Below are 20,441 nucleotides of genomic sequence, written 5' to 3'. Positions count from 1 at the left end.
GCACATTCACAGTTCAAATACAGTAATCATTTCAGGGTAATAAAGTATCTCCAAAAATCTTCCACTTCTCTAATAGATAATAGTGGCTAATGATGCAATATTAACTCAAAAATGTTTTGTTACCTACAGTAGATTGTTTTTTTAGCCCAGCAACCAAAGAAACACTGACCCGCAAATTACAAAAGAAATCTGATTTATTCCAAAGCACAGAGCAGGACTCAAGAACAGCACATATCCCTTATAATGATATAATGTTTGATAAAGTATAATGAATAGTATTGATAACTGGAGTAAAGAGCAAGATTATGCTATCAGACGTGAGTCTGTGCTACACAGAGTTGTTATTAAAGGATAAAAAAAATAAGATCAACTTGCACTGAAAATATTACTGATTACGCGAGAAAAAGGGCAACATGGCACTATTAACTAATGAAATATATTAAATGATATGCTTCATCTTGTATGTATAATGCTATAAATGCTGTGGTGATGCATCTGATCCTAGCATAAAGTCATTTCAAATGCATTTTTTGATGCATCAAGGGATTTACGTCTCTCAAAATTACAATTAATCAGAATTTCAGCTAATAATCAGTATCAGCTACTGACTTTTGAATTTGGAGCCTTTCTTGTAATAATCTGTTTTGTAGAAATAAAATTGCTCTGATTTACAAATCTCTTTCCAAAGAGCATAATGATAGTGGTTACTTCCTGTAAAAGGATTTAAGTAAAACCCAAAACAAATGTCATTTTACTGTACCTTACAAAATATTTCAGTTCAAAATATATCAGTATGCTTATAAACATTCTTATGTATAACTTAAGCTGTAAGGCAAAATCTAACCATCAAATATAAAAGGTGAATGTTCTTGCAAATCGAACAAAAGATTATCCAAATTAGCATTCAGTCTGTTCTTCATCATTAAAAAGGCATTAAAAATCAAACCAATGGCTCCACGAGTGGGGACGTCGCTCTCCCTGAGTGGGTGACTGGCCCCTGGTGGTCAAACAGCATGGGGACCGCTGAACATGGGATGGTCCCTGCTGAGACCCATCGGATACTGTTGAGTCCAGTCCAGCACCATTGGCTTGCAGAGACCGCAGCACCGGCACTGGAAGAAGTTCACCAGGTTCCTCACCACTCCAAGACTACGAGAGAAGAAACCACATTAAATTAGAACGGCCACATTTATGATCATTAGCTACAGGAGCTTGTTTCTGCCACATAAAATGTACAAAAATGTAATTGTGCATTTATATCTCACAATTCATAATTGCGTTATACCCTGCGTCCCAATTCGCATACTATCCATACTAAATAGTATTTGAAAATAGAATTAGTATGTCCCAAATCGTAGTATGTTGAAAAGAGTATTCCAAAGATACCTGGATTGTTTACTATTTCCGGTCAGAATTCGAAGTGCGAGCTGGACGAGGATTCAATTAGAACTACAAACGAGGATAAAAAGTGCTAAAAAACTACAAACATGACGGATGTGCGAGTCCGACGGTTAAGTAGAGAGGTTTAGATAAAGGGGTTTAAAGGTCCCGTTCTTCGCAATTCCATCTTTCAAACTTTAGTTAGTGTGTAATGTTGCTGTTAGAGCATAAATAATACCTGTAAAATTATAAAGCTCAAAGTTCAATGCCAAGCGAGATATTTTATTTAACAGAAGTTCCCTTTCAAAGCCTACAGGGAACGGCCGGTTTGGACTACACCCCGGCACTTCCTGGCATGAATGACGTCACTAGAACCGTTTGTTGACTAACCCTCCGCCCACAAGAACACGCAAAAAAGGGGGCGTGGTCTTGTTGCTCTCCCACATGGAGAAGAGCGCGCATTCAGCGCTTGCATCTCCCCGTTATGGTAAGAGGCGGGACCTTTCCAGGCAAAGTGCGCTAAGCTGCTGTCCAATCACAACACGGGAAGCGCTGGCCCAATCAGAACTCGTTACATATTTCTGAAGGAGGGACTTCATAGAACAAGGAAATCATCAGGCCGTTTTTAGGACAGAGGAAACAGCACAGTACAGATAGAAAAATTGTGTGAAAAATACTTTGTTTTTTTACACGCAGAACATGAACTCGTTATATTGCACACTGTAAACATAATCAAAGCTTGGAAAACACGCGAAGAACGGGACCTTTAAGTGACCCACTATCAGTATTTAACCTGACACAAATATATATTAATTCTGTGTTGTCCACATTATATTTCACCTGCAGCAGCATTGTGAACTTTTGTAAAGACACGTTTGGCCATTAACTTTTAAATGCATCATTATATTTAAACTGCAAACAATAGGAGAGTCTCTGGATTAAAGACACACACATGGCAGATTTTTCTGCTACACACTCAAAAGTATGTACTTTTTATTCACAAAAAGAGTACATACTTTTAGGACGTAGCATAAGTAGGCAAATTGAGATGCAGCAATACACTCACGTAAAGGATTATTAGGAACACCTGTTTAATTTCTCATGAATGAATTATCTAATCAATCACATGGCAGTTGCTTCAATGCATTTAGGGGTGTGGTCCTGGTCAAGGTTGCTGATGGTTACTGATTTTCACGCACAACCATTTCTAGGGTTTACAAAGAATGGTGTGAAAAGGGAAAAACATCCAGTATGCGGTAGTCCTGTGGGAGCGAAAATGCCTTGTTGATGCTAGAGGTCAGAGGAGAATGGGCCGACTGATTCAAGAGCAACTTTGACTGAAATAACCACTCGTTACTACCGAGGTATGCAGCAAAGCATTTGTGAAACCACAACACGCACAACCTTGAGGCGGATGGGCTACAACAGCAGAAGACCCCACCGGGTACCACTCATCTCCACTACAAATAGGAAAAAGAGGCTACAATTTGCACAAGCTCACCAAAATTAGACAGTTGAAGACTGGAAAAATGTTGCCTGGTCTGAAAAGACACTTTTTATCTAAGAATTTGGACTTCTTAACTAATTTCTGAGAAGAAGAAAAAAACTGTCAGAATTGCGTGAAACATTGGTAGAAACAAGCTTCTATAGCAAGCTTCTTTTTCAGCCCTAAAATAGTTAAAACATGCTTACTTGAATGGGTTTTGTCTGAGAGAGAAGGCTTGAGGGAGTTTTCTCTGCCTGTGCGTCAGGTTAGCTCTTTCGGCTGTCGTCAGCCCAAGAAACGCAATCTAGGGAAAAAGTAAAAACATCAGCTATAGCAATAAAATAATTAATGTTGCTGTTCTATCTGGTCCTTATATCCTAACTCCTTTTGGGCCAGTAGTGCAGATATTTTGCTTAAAAACATGGGAATTTCACTGTTTGTAGCACATTATTAAGTCATTCACCTGGTACAGCTGCAACAACAGCAGGATGGAGGCCCAGGAGGTGTGGAAGAAAGCGAAGCAGAAGATGTAAAGCACCCAGGGAGAGCAGCCCATCAGAGCGGTCACCGCCCCCCACACACCCTCCTCAGTGTAGTGCAGTGGACAGTGATTGGACCAGTCTATACACAGAAAAAAACACACACACACACACACACACACACACACACACACACACACACACACACACACACACACACACACACACACACACACACACACACACATTTTCTTATTATCATTCTCTTCTAGATCATGTGAGAGTGGATATTGGTGAAATACAGACAAAATGTAAATGCTTTGATTGGCTCATTACCCTAACACTGGTCTGCACATCACCCTATACGGAAACTGAGGCAACTGGATATAGATGAATTGGAAAAATTTTATATTAGTAATTTTTTCTAGTTTATTTTGTTTTAAAGCAATAAAGAATGTTTAAAACTTCCTAAACTCTGAGACTGCTGAAACTTGGTTTTAATAAATAATGACTTGGACCAGTAAGATTTTTGTAAAGAAATTAATACTTTTATTCAACAAGGACACATTTAATGGATCTAGTGACTAAGTACATATTTAAATATTTCACTAAAGTGAAATACATTTATATTTTCATGAATATGTTCTATTTTAAATTAAAGCTGTTCTTTTGAAATTTCTATTCATCAAAGAATCCTGAAAAAATGAATCGATGATTCCACAAAAACATTAAGCAGCACAACTGTTGCTAATAATAAGAGATAAGACTAAAAATGCAAGATGTTGTCTATTTTAATAACATTAACTACTGAAAAAATGCAGTACTGTTTAAAAGTTTGGGGTCTGGTCAGTAAGATATCTTTGTTTCGATATGTATGTTTAGTTCTATTTCAAATAAATGCTGTTCTTTTGAACTTTCTATCATCCAAGAATTCTGAAAAACTAAATGTATCACGAATTTCCACAAAAATATTAAGGAGCATATCATCATATTATAATGATTTCTGAAGGATCATGTGACACTGAATTCAGCTTTGCATCACATGAATAAATTGAATTAAAAAAAAGTTATTTTAAATTGTAATAGCAATTCTAGTAATAGTAATGTTGTGTAATTCACAACATAACTGTTCTACTGTATTTCTGATCACATAAATGTAGTATTGGTAAGCAGAAGAGACTACTTCCAAAAACTCATACTGACTGCTAACTTTAGAAATGTAGTTAACTTTATATTTGAGTTTGAGTGGTGACTTACACTTAATACTGCCGTAGAACATCCACATGCAGAGGAAGTTTAGAGTCACCAGGAAAAGCACAAAGAACGGGTGATTTCTGGCCCCTGTGTAACAAGTTAGCATGAGCAATACATAATGATAATTTTTTTAAAGAGAAAGATGAACATGTCATGAAACATCTTAGTTTGTGCATGCCATGTTACCTATGCAGCCATTGATCCACATGGAGTGGTGGTCCTGTTTAGCAACACATGCATTACAGTAAAAGCAGTGATTGGCTCTCATGGGCTTCCTCATCTGCAAAACAAGGTTTAATATTTAATAAAATAGTACAGTAAAATGTGTTTTCAAACCATGGCCTAGTGCACTTCCTTGGACTCTTTCAGTCTTAATACTGAGTAGGTAACAAGTGTGAATTTATCTTGTTTCACTTCCCAATCTGGTTTGATTCTCCTCATTTCTTATCCTCTACATCTTATAAATTAATAGACATTATAACTTACCATACATGAAGTACAAAATATCCTGGGATCCAGACAGCCCGCTTCTGCCAGAACCACAATATTCTACAGAGAGAAAAAAGTGTCACAGAACCTAAAGGAATCATGAGGTCAACTAATCCTCACAAACTGAATAATTAGATTAATTTACCAATCAGATCAACTTTTTATACATATATTATTTGTGTTCTGAAACGAGGAGGCAAAGTCCTAATAGTTTTATTAATGTTTTTAAAAAAAATATAAATCAAATGTAAATTTATTTCCCAGAGTTACATTTAATGTTGTCACATTTTCCGAGTTAAATAAATATTACTTTACATAATATACAAAAAAATACAATTATATTTCGTATTTTTACATTAATGATGTAAGATATGGCTGATGGCTCATCAGCCCCCCCCCCCCCACACACACACACACACACAATCATCATAATTACAGACCATTTCAAAAGGTATTTTGACGTGACAAAGTAGTGATATTATTTTGCATTTAGACCGATTCACGCGCACAACAACAAAAGGCGGGAATTAATCACACAAACCAATCATGGCGCAGCGGAGGCATTGCCTCCTCTCATGTATATTTTCCCCATTTCATTCTCAATTACCCCCCACTAGACCCAGCACACGCTTTAGAGGGTCTGTTAAAAGTCAATGGGCTCAGGGGAGGCAAGAGAGACACAACATCCCGCTGTAACTTTACCTGCTAGTGTCGCTGTTAAACAGTGTTCCTTTGAAAACGAGTGATTCTTATACTTTTTAATATCACATTTTTGTATTATTTACACAGTTTTTTATTATTTCCTCCTTTTTGAGGAGACACTGCATCCCTTGACTCCTCAGAGGAAATGCCCCTGATATACATACAACTTGAACATACAGCTGTGTGATAAGAACTACCTAAAATTACAGAAAACATCTTCGAACTAAATTATTTGATGTGTATTTGGGTTTCTCAGTTTGGCTTGCATCCCTTCCTGGTAAAATAAAGGTAAATAAATAAATAATCCCATTAGATTACATGGAGAAGGCGGGGCTAAGGGCTGAAACGATTCATCGAATAACTCAAGTTAATCGAATTAATAAAAACCTCGAGGCAAAATCATCTGCTTCAACGCTTCGTTTAGTCCATTTAACTACACACGGATGTTGCAGAAAAACATTTTTTTGTGTGGACTCAGTATTCGCAGATTGTGGTTATATCTGCGGTTCAGGTGGGTAAACATCCCAAAAATTGCAGGTGGATGAGAGAAATCTTTAATGTGTTGATTTAAAAAAAGATGCGGAACTCATTTCATGGTAAATTGCTACGAATGTGTCGTTTTTTAACTTTCGTTTTGTCACCATGTGAATATTTAACTTCAATTTTTTAGATCTGAATTTGAGAAGTCGAATTACACTGATATTTTCTTTGAGAAATATTAACTTGAAATTTGAGATCTGAATTTGAGCAATCAAATTTGATCAACCTGAATCTATTTGATCTGAAATTCCGTAAGTAAATTTTTTTTTGTATCTGAATTTGTGAGCAATGAAAAATATTCATCGGTTTTCAGGTTGAGAGGTAAATTCGAATGGTTTCCAAAGTAAAAATTTTTCAAAGGGGTGAATTCAGAGCACATAAATTCAGATAAATGTTTTTCAAAATAAAATATTTCAAAACTAAGTATTCAGTGGCTGTTAAATTTCAAAGAATTGTCTCTTATTTGCTTCCATACACTCTCCCTGAGGGAAGACGTGATCAAAAAGGGAAGTCATCTTTCACAATTTTAAGTTAATGCAGTATAGAGAGAAAAAAAACATTTTATATTTAAGTAACTTGTCGTATTCATTAACTCCTAATATTCAAAGACAAAATAACCAATAAAGTCTGAAGCACCAAAAGCAATCCTTAAGTTATCTTTAATTGAAAAATATGCATTTTCATTTATTCATACATTTTAAGTGCCATTGTTTGAGAAAAATGTTTTATTGGCTGAAATTTCAAAGACGCCCAGTTATTATGCTTTTAAATTGTAAACCATCTATGTATCTTCATGAGAAAAAAATAAAAATAAAAATAACTTTTACACTTTATAGTTTTGAATAGTGGTCGATGATATTTAATATCCCTTGCTGTAGAAAATAAATATTAAATAATTTGAGCATGGAGCCACATTATGCCTATGAGACTGAACCATATAGGGCCTTTAAAATTAAGTTTACAAAATAAAATGTTATTAAGAATGAGAATATAGAATTATATTGAGATATATTAAATACTTTTAGAGTTACAGGCACAGTATGGGAAAAATAGTATAAATGGCACTCAGACAGAAATGTTCAATTGTGTAACTCTACATTTCTAGTTTATTTGTTGTTCAGAAAATGAGATCACTGAAAATGTGTACAAATTTACTCATGGAGCCATTGAGATCCCTATATCTCTGAAAATTAATGGACCTGAAAAATGAAGGAACCAAAAGTAAAAAATGTTTTAAAATTAGAATCTAAAAGGATATAAAGGTATCTTCAAAATGAGTTATAGGCATGCAAACTTTGATCAAAAATGTTTTTCAAAAAAAGTCTTCCTTCAGAAACAAAATTAACAAAATCTGGGAAATGTTCTGAAATGTGGCTGATTTTTACGCAGAATGACCCAAATGTGCTTGTCTGGGAGCCTTTATACACACACTTAACTGCAGACACTGAACTAACATATACACGGTGAGGAACAGTATAAATATTTTGAATGTCCCTTATTATGTCTTATTTTCTTTTCCAGAAGTTGGCAACCCTAATGTCAACCCTGGTTGTCATGTAATTTCAGCAAATAAGTTTTTTTAAGCAACCTACTTCAGTGTAGCTCATAGGCTATGTGACGATAACATTGCGCTTACACTGAGGATTTGAATGTGTGACGATCGGGTGCGGGTGGAGGTTTTTTTTAACAGCGGATTATGTGACATTAGAGCTGTTGTTATTTCAAGTGTCCTTCCTGTACAATATTTTTAGCTTCTTACAAAAGCCACAACGCCTCCAGAAGACAGTATGTATGCTTATGCCATGCCTGAGCTAAAGCTGAAACATGAAAGTTAATTTGCACAACATAAATACAATCTTTAGGCATTATTATTATTTATTTTACTATTATTTTGGTTTATTGGTTGTATGTTTAGTTTTAGATTGAAATATGTTTACCTTTTTAAAGTAATCTGAAATAGATTTTTGTATAATATATGTAAATTGTATGCATTAAAAGTGTTTAGTTTCACAGTTATTAATGTATGCAATTTCAGCAATAAAAAACAAACTAATTAGATGTTAATTTTAGAAAGATACCTATCTTATTTTCTCTTATATATTAAGCATTGCTCTTTAATAAAGAAAAAAGTAATTATTATCAGATTAATCGATCGATTAAGTGCTAGAATAATTGATTACAAAAAGAATCGATAGCTGCAGCCCTAGCAGGGTTTATGACCTATACTGCAGCCAGCCACCAGGGGATGATCAAAATGCTTTGACTTCACTTTTCAGGATGTGTGCAGCACACTTGACTCAAACCAGCGAGAACTGCATAAAAGCAGACACAATCAAAATCTCACTGCAAGTAACTGGCGCATATAATGACCAATCATATTGTCACCAGCCAATCAAAACCAGTCCTTACCTTCTTCTTCTCCTCCTCGGTTGCCTTGACGATCCCAGGGTCTGTCCTGCAGGAGCGGAGGTAGTAATACAGTAAGGCTGTGATGTTGACTGTGAAGAGCATCTGGACTGTAGCGCTGGGGTCATGTGAACTTGTGTTAAGGCCTTTACGAGATATCACTTATACTTCCTTTAAACAATGTGTTTGTCAGGTCTAGATATTTATTTTAGCAGTTGGCAAAGTCTTAATGGCAACAATAAGTGAAAATTAAATTCATATAGCATCAACTCCCAGTGATGCACTAAACAAGCATGTGTCATTTAGGTTTAATGTGGATGTTTACAGATAAAAACCTTGTGTAAAACAAATGCATTTATTTTCAAGAGTTGACAGAATTATGTGTTGAAACATGAGCCGGATATGTAAAACACATCACAGCTGGTATAAATGCATGTATTAAAGTTTATGATTAACTTTTTGTGTGTGTGTGTGTGTGTGTGTGTGTGTGTGTGTGTGTGTGTGTGTGTGTGTGTGTGTGTGAGTGTGTGTATGGCCTGGTAAACCCTACGTTATGGGGACAAAATGTCTCCACAAAGACAGCAATATCCGAAATCCTTGTGGGGACATTTTTTGGTCCCCATGAGGACAACATCTTATAAATCACACTAAGTGATGTTTTTTGAAAATGTAAAAATGCAGAATGTTTCCTGTGATGGGTAGGTTTGCGGGCAGGGGCAGTGTAGGAGGATAAAATGTACAGTTTATACGGTATAAAAACCATTACACCTAGGAAAGTCCCCATAAAACATCGAAACAAAATGTGTGTGTGTGTGTGTGTGTGTGTGTGTGTGTGTTGTATGTGTATTATAAAAGGATATCAGGCAGAAACCACAAGCCCCATGTGACCACCATCCAGAAGATAGAAGCCATGAGAGTGGCTGCAGGAATCAAAGACCGTACCGCCACAGTCGTCAGCTGCCTACAGACACAAACAGGACAACACGGTTAGGACACTATCAAGAGTAGAAGTCCATCTTCCTGAAATTTTCTGATCTTTTTGCTCTGACCTCTTACGATCTCTGCAACATTTAAAGGGATAGTTCAGCCAAACATTTTTTATATTGTCATCATTTACTCACCCTAAAGTTCTTCCAAATCTGTGTGAGTTTCTTTCTTCTGCTAAACACAAAAGAAGATATTTTGAAGAATATGGGTAGCCAAACAGTTGATGAGCCCCATTGACTTCCATAGTATTTTCAACTGTTTGGCTACCCATATTCTTCAAAATATCTTTTTTTGTGTTTAGCAGAAGAAAGAAACTCACACAGGTTTGAAACAGATCGAGGGTGAGTAAATGATGATGATGATGATGATGATGATGATTATATATATATATTTATGTTTTTTTGTTGTTGTAGTTTAAAAAAAAAAAATTCCATTAAAAAACAAAGAATAGTCCAGTTTGATTTCATGATTACTTTAACCATGTTTCAATCTATTTTTAACTTTTATCTGAATACTTAAAAACATTTGCTTAATTATCATTACAAATTATATAACCAGATTCAATAAGTCAAATCACTTACAAAAACTGAATCAAATATCCATACTGAATTTAACATCATAATAATATTTAATAATCAAAGGAATCAAAATTGAAATTGAATTAAAACAGACAAATTGATCAGTTAAAAACAAAATGAACAGATAAAGACCATTCACATCTTTTCTTTTCTTGTCATTCATTTGATTTTAAACTATCAGTTTATTTTAAACTACCAATATGGTGTGCATAGCTTTAGTGAACAAAATGTTAGTGAATATACATTTGTGTTTAGACATATAATCAATAACATCATATCCAATGCAAACGGATTTGTTGTAAAAATGGTAGGTAAATATTGTAGCAACAGGGCATTTTAAATCTATATGAAAAATGACTCAATAAAGCCAGTGTGTTTGATGACGGTCTAAGGGCACCTTGAAGTGAGGTTGATCACAGCCATGATGCAGGCCAGCAGCACACCTTTCAGTAACCAGGACTCGCTCTTCATGTCTAATATGGCACCGATGGCTCCCACCATAACCACACTGAACGCAGACTGTACATACACCTGAAATAGAAAACCACACACAGTTACGCACTCACACTCTGAATATTGAAGCCATTTCAACGGCAATGAAAAAACAGGGTTACAGCAGAGGAATATGGGCCAGCTGTAACCCTGATTTTTCATTGTCGTTGAAAAGGCTTTGTGGAAAGTGGAATGTTATTTTCTTGTTTAATAAAAACCTAAAAATGGAGAATTCTCCAGGGCCAAACACACATTATGTGAGAAATTGGCTGCTTTTGTTTCTGAGAGCTTAATTGAAGGTTAAATAGAGCCCTGGGATTTCATCAACTCTCCTCGCGTCTTCCTTAATAAGGTTAGTGAGAGTGAGGGGAATTTATGTGTGTGTGTGTGTGTGTGTGTGTGTGTGTGTGTGTGTGTGTGTGCGTGCGTTTGCATGTATGAGAGTTTGCCTGAAATTATTATAACAAATACAACTAATAAAACTGGAACACTATTAATATTATATTTTATGTTTTACATTTTCTTAAGGAAATGTAATTTAATTTTATAAATGATTATTCATTTATACTATTCATTTATTACTCATGAGTAATTCTTTATACATTTATTTATTCATTTTATACATCTGCTCTTTGACGATAATAATATACTTTTAAAATTATTAAAACATACATTATTTTTTGTAATCAATAATAATGTGTAATAATTTTTAATTTGATATATCCAATAATACTAATAATAATGTATTTACAAATTAAAGATTTTTTTTATTTCACTGTAAGTATATTAAGTATTGCAAATTTTACTATACATTTTAAAATGACTATTATTTGAGATGATATCTATATAACATCCACATCATATCTAATAATAATAAGAATATAAATTATAGATTATAATAATTGTATTAATTTTACTGTAATTACTTGAGTGAAAATAATAATTAACATTATAAATTATATTCAATTAACATAGTATTATTATTAATACTATAATTAAACTTAATTAATATAAAGAGCATATCCATATAACATTCACATCATATTTAACAATAATAATAAAACAACAAATACAGACAATTTTGACATTTTTTTTATTTTATTTTAGTCATATCTATAGCACAAATGCTTAATTCTATGTTAAAATTACAGGTTCGTTTTAATCCAAAAATCTCTAAATAGATTTTAGAGCATTCAATCTGTCACAAAGTGAAATTAATTTTAATTGTGCAAACTCAATTTTAATTGAAATAAGACCAACATAAAGGGAGTGTGTCTGGGTATGAGGTTACCTTGTATCTATTGAGCAGTCTGAGGCATGTGGAGTTGGCTTTGATTCGTTCCGTCTTCACCGCACCGAGTGTGTGAATGAGCAGAGGGCTGTGCACCTGGTGCGCCAGGTCAATGGGAGTGTGACCCTGAAAATAACACAATGACATCAGAAAAAACTCTGGGCACAAGCTTATGCTCAACTTACAAACTGAACAGCCAGGGCACAGCTTTAGAACCAGTTTTACAGCTATTGTTTAAACAGCATCATTACAGCTTTGGATTTTGTGAATGGACATGTAATAACTAGCAATAAGATGTTTAACAATAATGCTAGAACTTTCGCATAGGAATAACTGAGGTTTTAAAGAAAACCTATTAAGCTTTTTTACATTTTTAACTTTTAGCTCTATATCAGTGTGCACTGTTTTAAAGGTGCACTATGCAACTTTCCGTCCACTTGAGGGCACCTATTCAAAACAAATGCGTAGTTTGATGACGCAACGTTTGAGCGCAGTATCTTGGGACATGTGGTCTTCACCTCACAGCCGGTGGAAAATAGGACTCGGGCAGAAATCACGTTCATGAATGCGGTTATTAACGTTACTGTAGTGTGAAGCAGAGCAGGACCGAGTGTTTTGTAGCTGAGCACGGCCGCTGGCTCGATTGTTACACAAATACCTGCCTCGCGAACACCGGGACTTTTATTATGATGGGACGGGACACAGTCGCGCACACTATTTCCGCTCTTCCGGCCATGATTATGAGGTAAAGCAGCTCTGTTTATCATATTAGATACATTTAAGTGTGTTGAAAATGATGTTATGACGTTACTCCGTGCATTCACACTGCTAAGAGTCAAGCGCTTCTGTCAAATAAAACCTGAAACCGTAGCGCAGATATGAAGCAATTGACAGGCGACTTCCTCAGACGCTATGCTGAAACGTCCCGGTCCTTAGTTAAAATAGCAATTTTCTCACAATTTACAAATAGTTGGAAACATTTGGGATGTTGTAGGTACTCAACTGAACAAAATATATAACACTGGCCTAGTGGTTTTTGGATATTTTACTGCAAAAATACTACATAGTGCACCTTTAAACTTCCTGAAATGTCTGGATTATAGTCTTGAGTTTTCTTCCAGGAACATACACATCACAATATTCCTCATTTAAATAATTCCCGCACAAGGCATACGTAAAATAAAGGGTGTGTTGCCTGGTTGAGTAGTACTAGAAGTGTTTCGTCCACCCTGGATCTAAAACCATTATGGTTACATTTCCGAAAAACACTGGAAGTGGTTGACCAATCACATCACACTGGTTCATCCTACCAAATGTCTGTGGTCTTCAAATGTAATAACATCCTCCCTCCTTGAAATGTAGCCAAGCTGAAGGGTGTGGCCACTTACATTGGTATTCTCCAGGTCGACGCTGGCTCCAGCCTCCAGCAGGACGTGGGCCGAATCCACATTGCCGGCCAGTACGGCGCAGTGTAGAGGTGAGTTTCTGTTCACTTTATCGACCGCATTCACTGAAGCGTTGCACTTTATCAGGAAGTTTGTGGGCTCTGGTCTGCGTTTCAGTAAAACACAACCGCAAGGTGTGAGAGAAATACCAGGACAGGAAAGAGTTTAAGCTCAGCCTACTTCATGACAGACATTGTCAGCCAGGACACATCTGATATACTTTAATATCTGATTGAGACATTTTAAGTGAAGCTCCTAAAATTAATACCCGCTAAGCGCCAAATATCAGTAAAAGATGAAAAGACAACTATAAAATAGGAATAGGCGGGATAAATATTTTGTAAAATATTTTGCAAATATTACAAAAATTACATTATTAAACTGTTTTCTATTTCAATATAGAGTATACATTTAAAAAAAAAAAAATTATTCCTGTGATGGCGAAGCTGAATTTTCACTTTTAAGCGTCAGTCTTCAGTGCCACATGATCCTTCAGAAATCATTCTAATATGATGATTTGCTGCTCAAGAAACATTTCTGATTATTATCAGTGTTGAAATAAGTTCTGCTTCTTAAATTGTTCCTGAAAACCATGACACACCTTTTCAAGCTTCTTTGATAAATAAAAAGTTAAAATGACCAGATTCTTTTTTTTTTTAAATACTGAAAAAGTTTTCTATAAAAAGAAAAACTGTTACTGTACTAAAATAAAAAGGAAATAATATAATACAACACTGGACAATACTGACTTTGTACTTTGTAATTTTAGATAGATAAACCAAAGGTAACGTCCCCTACAAGAGCCCGTCTTGGACCAACTTGTAAGGTCCAGGAGACATTGCGAACCTGCTCCATCTCTTTCTTCCATCTAAGAAAGGGGTACCTGAATTTAGAATCAGGCAGATAGGGATCTATTTATCACCATTTTATTTATTTAATTTAATTTCTCTTTACAACCCTTTTAATTGTCCTTGATTTTATTTTCATTCTTAAACATGGTGTTCTTACTTCTTATGCAAATATCACTATTTTAATTAGTTTCTATGTAAATTTCTAACAATTTTTTTTCAAGCACTTTGAATTGACATTGTGTATGAAATGTGCTATACACATTAGTGTTGTCAAAAGTACCGACCGCGATACCAAATTGGTACTTAAATGTTAAAAATGTGACACTTCGAGCGCTGTTGAGTAATCGTGAACAGTTCTGACTGGTCATTGTGCTCAAGTGCTCATTGGATGTGCCTGTAATTGGCTACAATGATCAACGACCGGCAGAGGTTTAAGGCCGGAGACACACTGCAAGCGTGGCGTTTCTGCTGCGTGTCAGTTGCGGGGCGGCTGCCTGGCGTTTTCTCTGTCTTTGCACACCAGAAGCGTGTCTGACGCGGCGCTGCTGCTGGTTTTGATGTACAGGGAAGCCCTATACTTCATGTTAAAAATAAATATATTGCCTATTGATACAGCAAAGACAACGTCGGCAGTAGCCTATTGGCCATACAGATCTATGGTATTGACGGCAAAATAGGCTACACAATATTTCGTTCTGTATTGACAGGTTTAATATTTCAAAATCGATAATTATGTTGTTTTTTATTATTACAATTAGGCCTATCTCTGCATTTATGTTAACCTACAGACTTTCAAACATAAAAATGTCATTTATTAATATGTATTCGTGTCAAAATGGCATCTAAACATTTTTTCCTATGCTATTTTGCCTAGAAACGCTTCCAACACGCTCGCGTCGCGTGAAAAATAGGCGTCTCTTCTATTTGAAGCATGTACGCGTTTTCCGCGCGTCTCGGACCGCGCGTGAGCCGCAGGCAGTATGCAAGCTCTAACCGGTTAACATGGGAGCCGAAATAAAAAACGGACACGCCACGCAGCAGAGACGCTCACGGCACGCTTGCAGTGTGTCCCCGGCCTAAAAGAACACGGAATTGTTTGAAAGTGGGAGCAGGAGCGTTTGAAAGCACTAGCAGGCATCGACCAGCAGACCGGTAGGCTGATAGACGCCTGCATTCAAACGTTTTGTGTGTATATGTGCAAGCGCTCCGTGAAAAGTACCATTGATGTATTTTTATAACATGTTTGTGAAGCGCTGATCGTAGTAGCCAATCACAAACATTTTTGATGAGCTTGTGAGCACAATGGCCAATCAGAGGTATTTATGATTCTGCTCAATAGCACTCAAAGCGTCACATTTTTAAGTATTTTTCAGTACCGATTTGGTAGCGCGGTCGGTACTTTTGACAACACTTATACACATACACTTGCCTTGCCTTGAAGAAAAACTATTTTAAATAATTTGTATTAAAAAAAAAACTGAATCTTTGTAACATCATAAAAGTCTTTACTATCACTTTTGGCCAGTTTAAGATGTAATGCAACCATGCAATAGCTTGATTTTGGATCCTGATTGTGTCCACTGGCCGTCTTACCCAATGATTTTTTGTGCCGCCAACATCAGTGGGGTCTGTCCATTTATGTCCGGTGAATCCACTTCCTACAACAACACAGGAACAAGTGTATTCAACTGCATTACTCCGTATTCAAACCCTTTATCATTATTTAAAATGTCACTGTGTGCATGTGTCACACCTGTCCTTTGGCCATGAGGTAGGCAGCGATTGGCATATGCTGAAAGAGCACAGCCAGATGGAGACCGCGATACCCTTCACCATCTGCTAATGATGGATCAGCTCCATAACGCATCAGCTGAATGACCATAGACAAATGACCCTGACTGTTCAGAGGGGACGAACAACAACATCGGGACATATAAAACACTATCAAGTGCGGGTAGAATCAACATTTTTCAAAGCCATTTTTTCAACGACTTTTAACCAAATGGAATTTTGCCGACTTGTATGATATATGAATGTGGATGACAGTTCTTCTATCAGCACATTAAATAGGACATATTCCATTATGTTATTTCATTGCAAAATTGTGTCTATTTCAACTGAGAATGTATCTCACCGTATAGCCCAGTGGAGTGGTGTAGAATTCAGGTCACCACCTAGTTGGTCTATGACGGCACCTTTAGATATGTAGTATCTATGAAATACAGCAAAACATATGCATACGAATAAGAGCATGTGTAATAAACTCCAGTGAAGTGATTTGAAGAGTTGTAATATTTAAAAGTGATGTATAACCTTGAACTAGAGCTGCATGATTAATCGTTAAAGGATCGCAATCTCGATTTAAACACCCATGCAATCTTATTTCCAAATGACAATGATTCGTCTTACTTTGTCTATTAAAACATTGACAAGAACGGTCAGATCTGCGCGAGAACACCAGAGCCAGAGCACACAGCGCTCCCATTCTCCGTCTTCACTAGTTTATAATCTGTTTAACAGTCCTGCCTAATCAGACAGAACTGTTATACAAAGTTTTCAAAAGTTTTGCATAATATCATTGCACCACTGCACCCATGGTATGGCAGCAAAGTTCTGTGATTATTACACAGCAATGAGAAAATAGTTCCAAGTCATATCGCTCTAAAAAACAAAAACGTTTAATTTTCCGTTGGTCTTAGTACATGATGTAACTATAGAAGAGTCAAGAGTCAAGTCTTTGATCATCATTTTTGAGCGTGATGCTAATGGTCTAATCTGATTCAATTATGTATGCTAAGCTATGCTAAAAGTGCTACCGCCAGATACAGAGATCGGTTGAATGGACGGTAAAACTCAACTGTTTAACTCTAAGGGACATGGAAAATAAGCCTATTTTCAAAAAAAGTGAAGTGTTCCTTTAACATAAGGATGGCAGAGTTGTTGAGGTTCCACGTGCTACTTTTGGCCGCGACTCTGGAAGACTTGGAGTTGAGCTTTTCTTTGAGAAAAGAACGGCACTGAAATCATTCTTAAGAAGGGAAGATGTGTTCGGAGTTCAGCCGACCGGATACGGCGAATGTTTAATATATCAAATAACTCCGCTTTACGTTGCTCTGGTTGGTGGTAGCGCTATCCTATCGCGTACAGAGGGAGTTTGAAAGACAACCGTTTATCCCGCCCCTCGGATTGAGCCCTGTCAATGGTGAGTTACCAGACCAAACATCTTGATGTGGGCCTGGCTTGTCAGGCTATCAAATAAAGATTGTTTCAACAAAATTGTTACACCAGTAGGAGCAACCAGTGGTTGTTTAAAAATGTATTTGTCATTGAATCATTCATTCAAGAGATTAATTCAAAAAACAAATTCATTCATTAATCAAAACAAATAATTCACTAAACTGATAAAAAAAAAAATCACATTAATTTAATATCTTTAAAATGGACTGCAGCAATAAAACTTGTGTCAGAACCTCTAGTACATTACCTTATCTTGTATAGTTGTCTATTGAGAATTGTGATATCTAGTTTAAAAAAAACACACTTTTGATCAATTTATCCAGAATTGTGCATCTTCCAATCCTTAGATCTTAACATAAATCAACTTATAACTTCATGAAAAAGGCATGAAACAACAAAAACATAAATGGACAAATCTTACTTGACAACATCTGCTCGATTGTTGATGGCGGCCCAATGGAGCAGCGTAACATTCTCCTTGTCTGGCTGCCTGACGTCATAACCAGCCTCTATAAGTTCTTTACACCTCTCAAGAGCGCCAAACCTACAATTTAATACAAAAAAAAAAGTGTTTGTTTTTGCATCATGTGTATACCCACATACACATCAGGTTCTCTGCCTGAACAGGTGGTAAAAAAGATATGCATCCTCTAATGGAGATGAACTATTTGAACAGTGTGAAGCATGCAGGTGAGACAACAAGTATGGACGGCGATTAAACAATCCCCCATCGTAAGTACACACTGATGGCCTAAGACACGAAACGAGCGGTTTGTGTGAGAAAACGAACAGTGTTTATATCGTTTTTACCTCTTGTACACCACAGGAAACGCACCCGCGCCCTCGGATCAGTCGGACGTAGTGGTGTACAAGAGGTAAAAACGATATAAATACTGTTCGTTTTCTCACACAAACCGCTCGTTTCGTGTCTTAGGCCGTCAGTGTGTACTTATGATGATGAACATTCTATTTAAAAAAGAAATGCATCACAGTTTTCACAAAAATATTAAGGGACAGTGCACAGCTGTGCCCAAAACTTCTCCAGGGCATAGTTGAATACGGAAGGCAGTCTGCCGGACGCTAGATATTTTATTTATATATAGTCTTAAATATGGATATGGATATGGCAAACCCATCGATTCACTTCAGAAGCCGTGTGGAGTACTTTTACGACGGATGGACATGCTTTTCTGAACTTTACATTTTGGGATGCCATTCACTGCCATTATAATGCTTGGATTGAGTCAGGACATTTTTTGTACAAATGACTGGATTTGTTTGAAACAAGAATGCCATATACACCTGGATATTAGAGGGTGAGTAAATTATAGGGTCAATTTTGGGTGAACTATCCCTTTAATAACACCACCAGCTGTTAAATATTCCCGGAGATGCTAAAGTGTAATCTCATTATCCCCTTTCAAGGGAAAAAGTCTTACTGTGTTGCTTTGACAATATCCCAGGAACTGCTGTCCTCAGGGTGTGAGAGCTTCCTTGGCTGCTGCGTGGAATCGAAAGGTCCAGGGCCATGTGTGCCCTGGAAGCTGCCGGGCATGAAACCACCAAAGGCAGGACCTCCATGACCGTGGCTGTGGGAGTGGCCACCGCCGTGTCCATGGCAACTGTCACCCATGTGACCATGAGAGTGGCACTGTAAAACATTACAATACAGGCTATTTCAAGCAAACAAAATGCATTTGGTAAATTGTCAGAAAGTGTAAACTTATTATTATTATTCATATTAATAGTAGTTGTTATAGTAACAAATTACAAGTGCATGAGGTCATGGCTGGCCAAGGCTGGTCATGTGATATTAACATGTCAGTGCCCATGAGAAGAAGACCCTCTCTATGTAAAATAAAACACTGATAGGTCTGGAGTCTTTATGTCGTGTGTGTTTAATTGTATTAATTTATTTAGTTCTTTATGTGTAAAACTTTTCAAATTAGCAAAAAATATGAAGTGAAAAAAATATGAAAACCAGACAGCAACTTTTTTCAGTTTAGCACATAATGTTAGCAGACAATTGGTTTGCTTCTATCTAATGAGGGTTTGAACTTTGAATCTGACGATTTAACCTGTCAATGGGCTAAAAACTGCATAGCCAGTGTTTAATATGTATTCCATATTTATGGTCAGTGATAGCTTATTAAAGGTAATGGCGATGATACGGTTTGTTTAACATGTCAAACCTAACGTTAGTCATCAGACATATGTAACGTTAAATGATTCCGACTGACTTGTATCGATCAGCACGTACACACAGGTGATCAGTTAGCAGAATATGCTAAGTTAGCTTAACCGTGCTTATAAATCCACCTCACGACGAAACAAAAGAGAATATAGCATTTGTCTGTCTTACTCCGTCTCCTTCTGACCAGTCCATCACTTCTGAGCGAGGTTATCCGTGATTGTTCATGAAGAATTGACCCTGACAGATACTGAAGACGGGCGTGCGCTCATCGCATCTTCCACTTCCTCGAATCGATACGAGTGTCAAATCCTGCGCTTTGATTGGCCGCTTTGCCTCGGTGACGTTCCTCCGGTTTACCTTTTTTTGCTTTTCCTGTCATTCCTGACAGGAACAGGAGCCATTGTCAGAAATGCAGATTATCATTTACATCAAGTTTTACACGCTTTGTGTGTCATATACCAGCTAAACATGCTGTTCCAGTTCAGTTTGTGAAACACTATGAAAGCTATTAATGAGATTTTTTCTTTAAATTCTTTTCAGGCATTGTATGATTTTTTTTAAATTAAAATAAATTGGGCTATACCCTATTCCAGCTGTTCATATTTCACAAAAAAGTTTCATGGAACGGAA

At 36.5% G+C, this 20,441-nt stretch overlaps 1 protein-coding gene across 1 annotated transcript; it reads right to left on the bottom strand.

Annotated features, from left to right (window-relative positions):
* Positions 1–176: 176 nt before the first annotated feature.
* Positions 177–20,131, bottom strand: zdhhc13 (zinc finger DHHC-type palmitoyltransferase 13). The gene is made up of 17 exons (XM_067445209.1): positions 19,980–20,131; positions 19,057–19,268; positions 18,039–18,161; positions 16,515–16,592; positions 16,134–16,278; positions 15,974–16,038; positions 13,473–13,635; positions 12,085–12,210; positions 10,699–10,832; positions 9,597–9,697; positions 8,740–8,864; positions 5,086–5,148; positions 4,786–4,879; positions 4,603–4,686; positions 3,330–3,487; positions 3,073–3,170; positions 177–1,149 (listed from the first exon to the last, which is right to left on the bottom strand). Exons 1-17 carry the CDS (start codon positions 20,001–20,003, stop codon positions 1,005–1,007), a joined length of 1,938 nt encoding a protein of 645 aa, XP_067301310.1. The 5' UTR covers positions 20,004–20,131; the 3' UTR covers positions 177–1,004.
* Between the last annotated feature and the right edge of the window lie 310 nt (positions 20,132–20,441).

This window comes from Pseudorasbora parva, chromosome 1 (assembly GCF_024679245.1).
Source record: "Pseudorasbora parva isolate DD20220531a chromosome 1, ASM2467924v1, whole genome shotgun sequence".
NCBI classification, from domain to species: Eukaryota; Metazoa; Chordata; class Actinopteri; order Cypriniformes; family Gobionidae; genus Pseudorasbora; species Pseudorasbora parva.
The sequence above is the reverse complement of the archived record's forward strand: the minus strand, read 5'-3'. Positions and strand labels throughout refer to the sequence as shown.

Bases quoted from the DNA above. Each gene is read 5' to 3' on its own strand.
- zdhhc13 (XM_067445209.1), bottom strand. From the start codon at position 20,003: ATGGACTGGTCAGAAGGAGACGGA. The intron at 10,833-12,084 runs GTAACCTCATAC...TTTCTATTTCAG, and splicing joins GACTGCTCAATAGATACAAG to GTGTATGTACAGTCTGCGTT. The intron at 1,150-3,072 runs GTAAGCATGTTT...CTTCTCTCGTAG, and splicing joins CTCAGACAAAACCCATTCAA to TCTTGGAGTGGTGAGGAACC.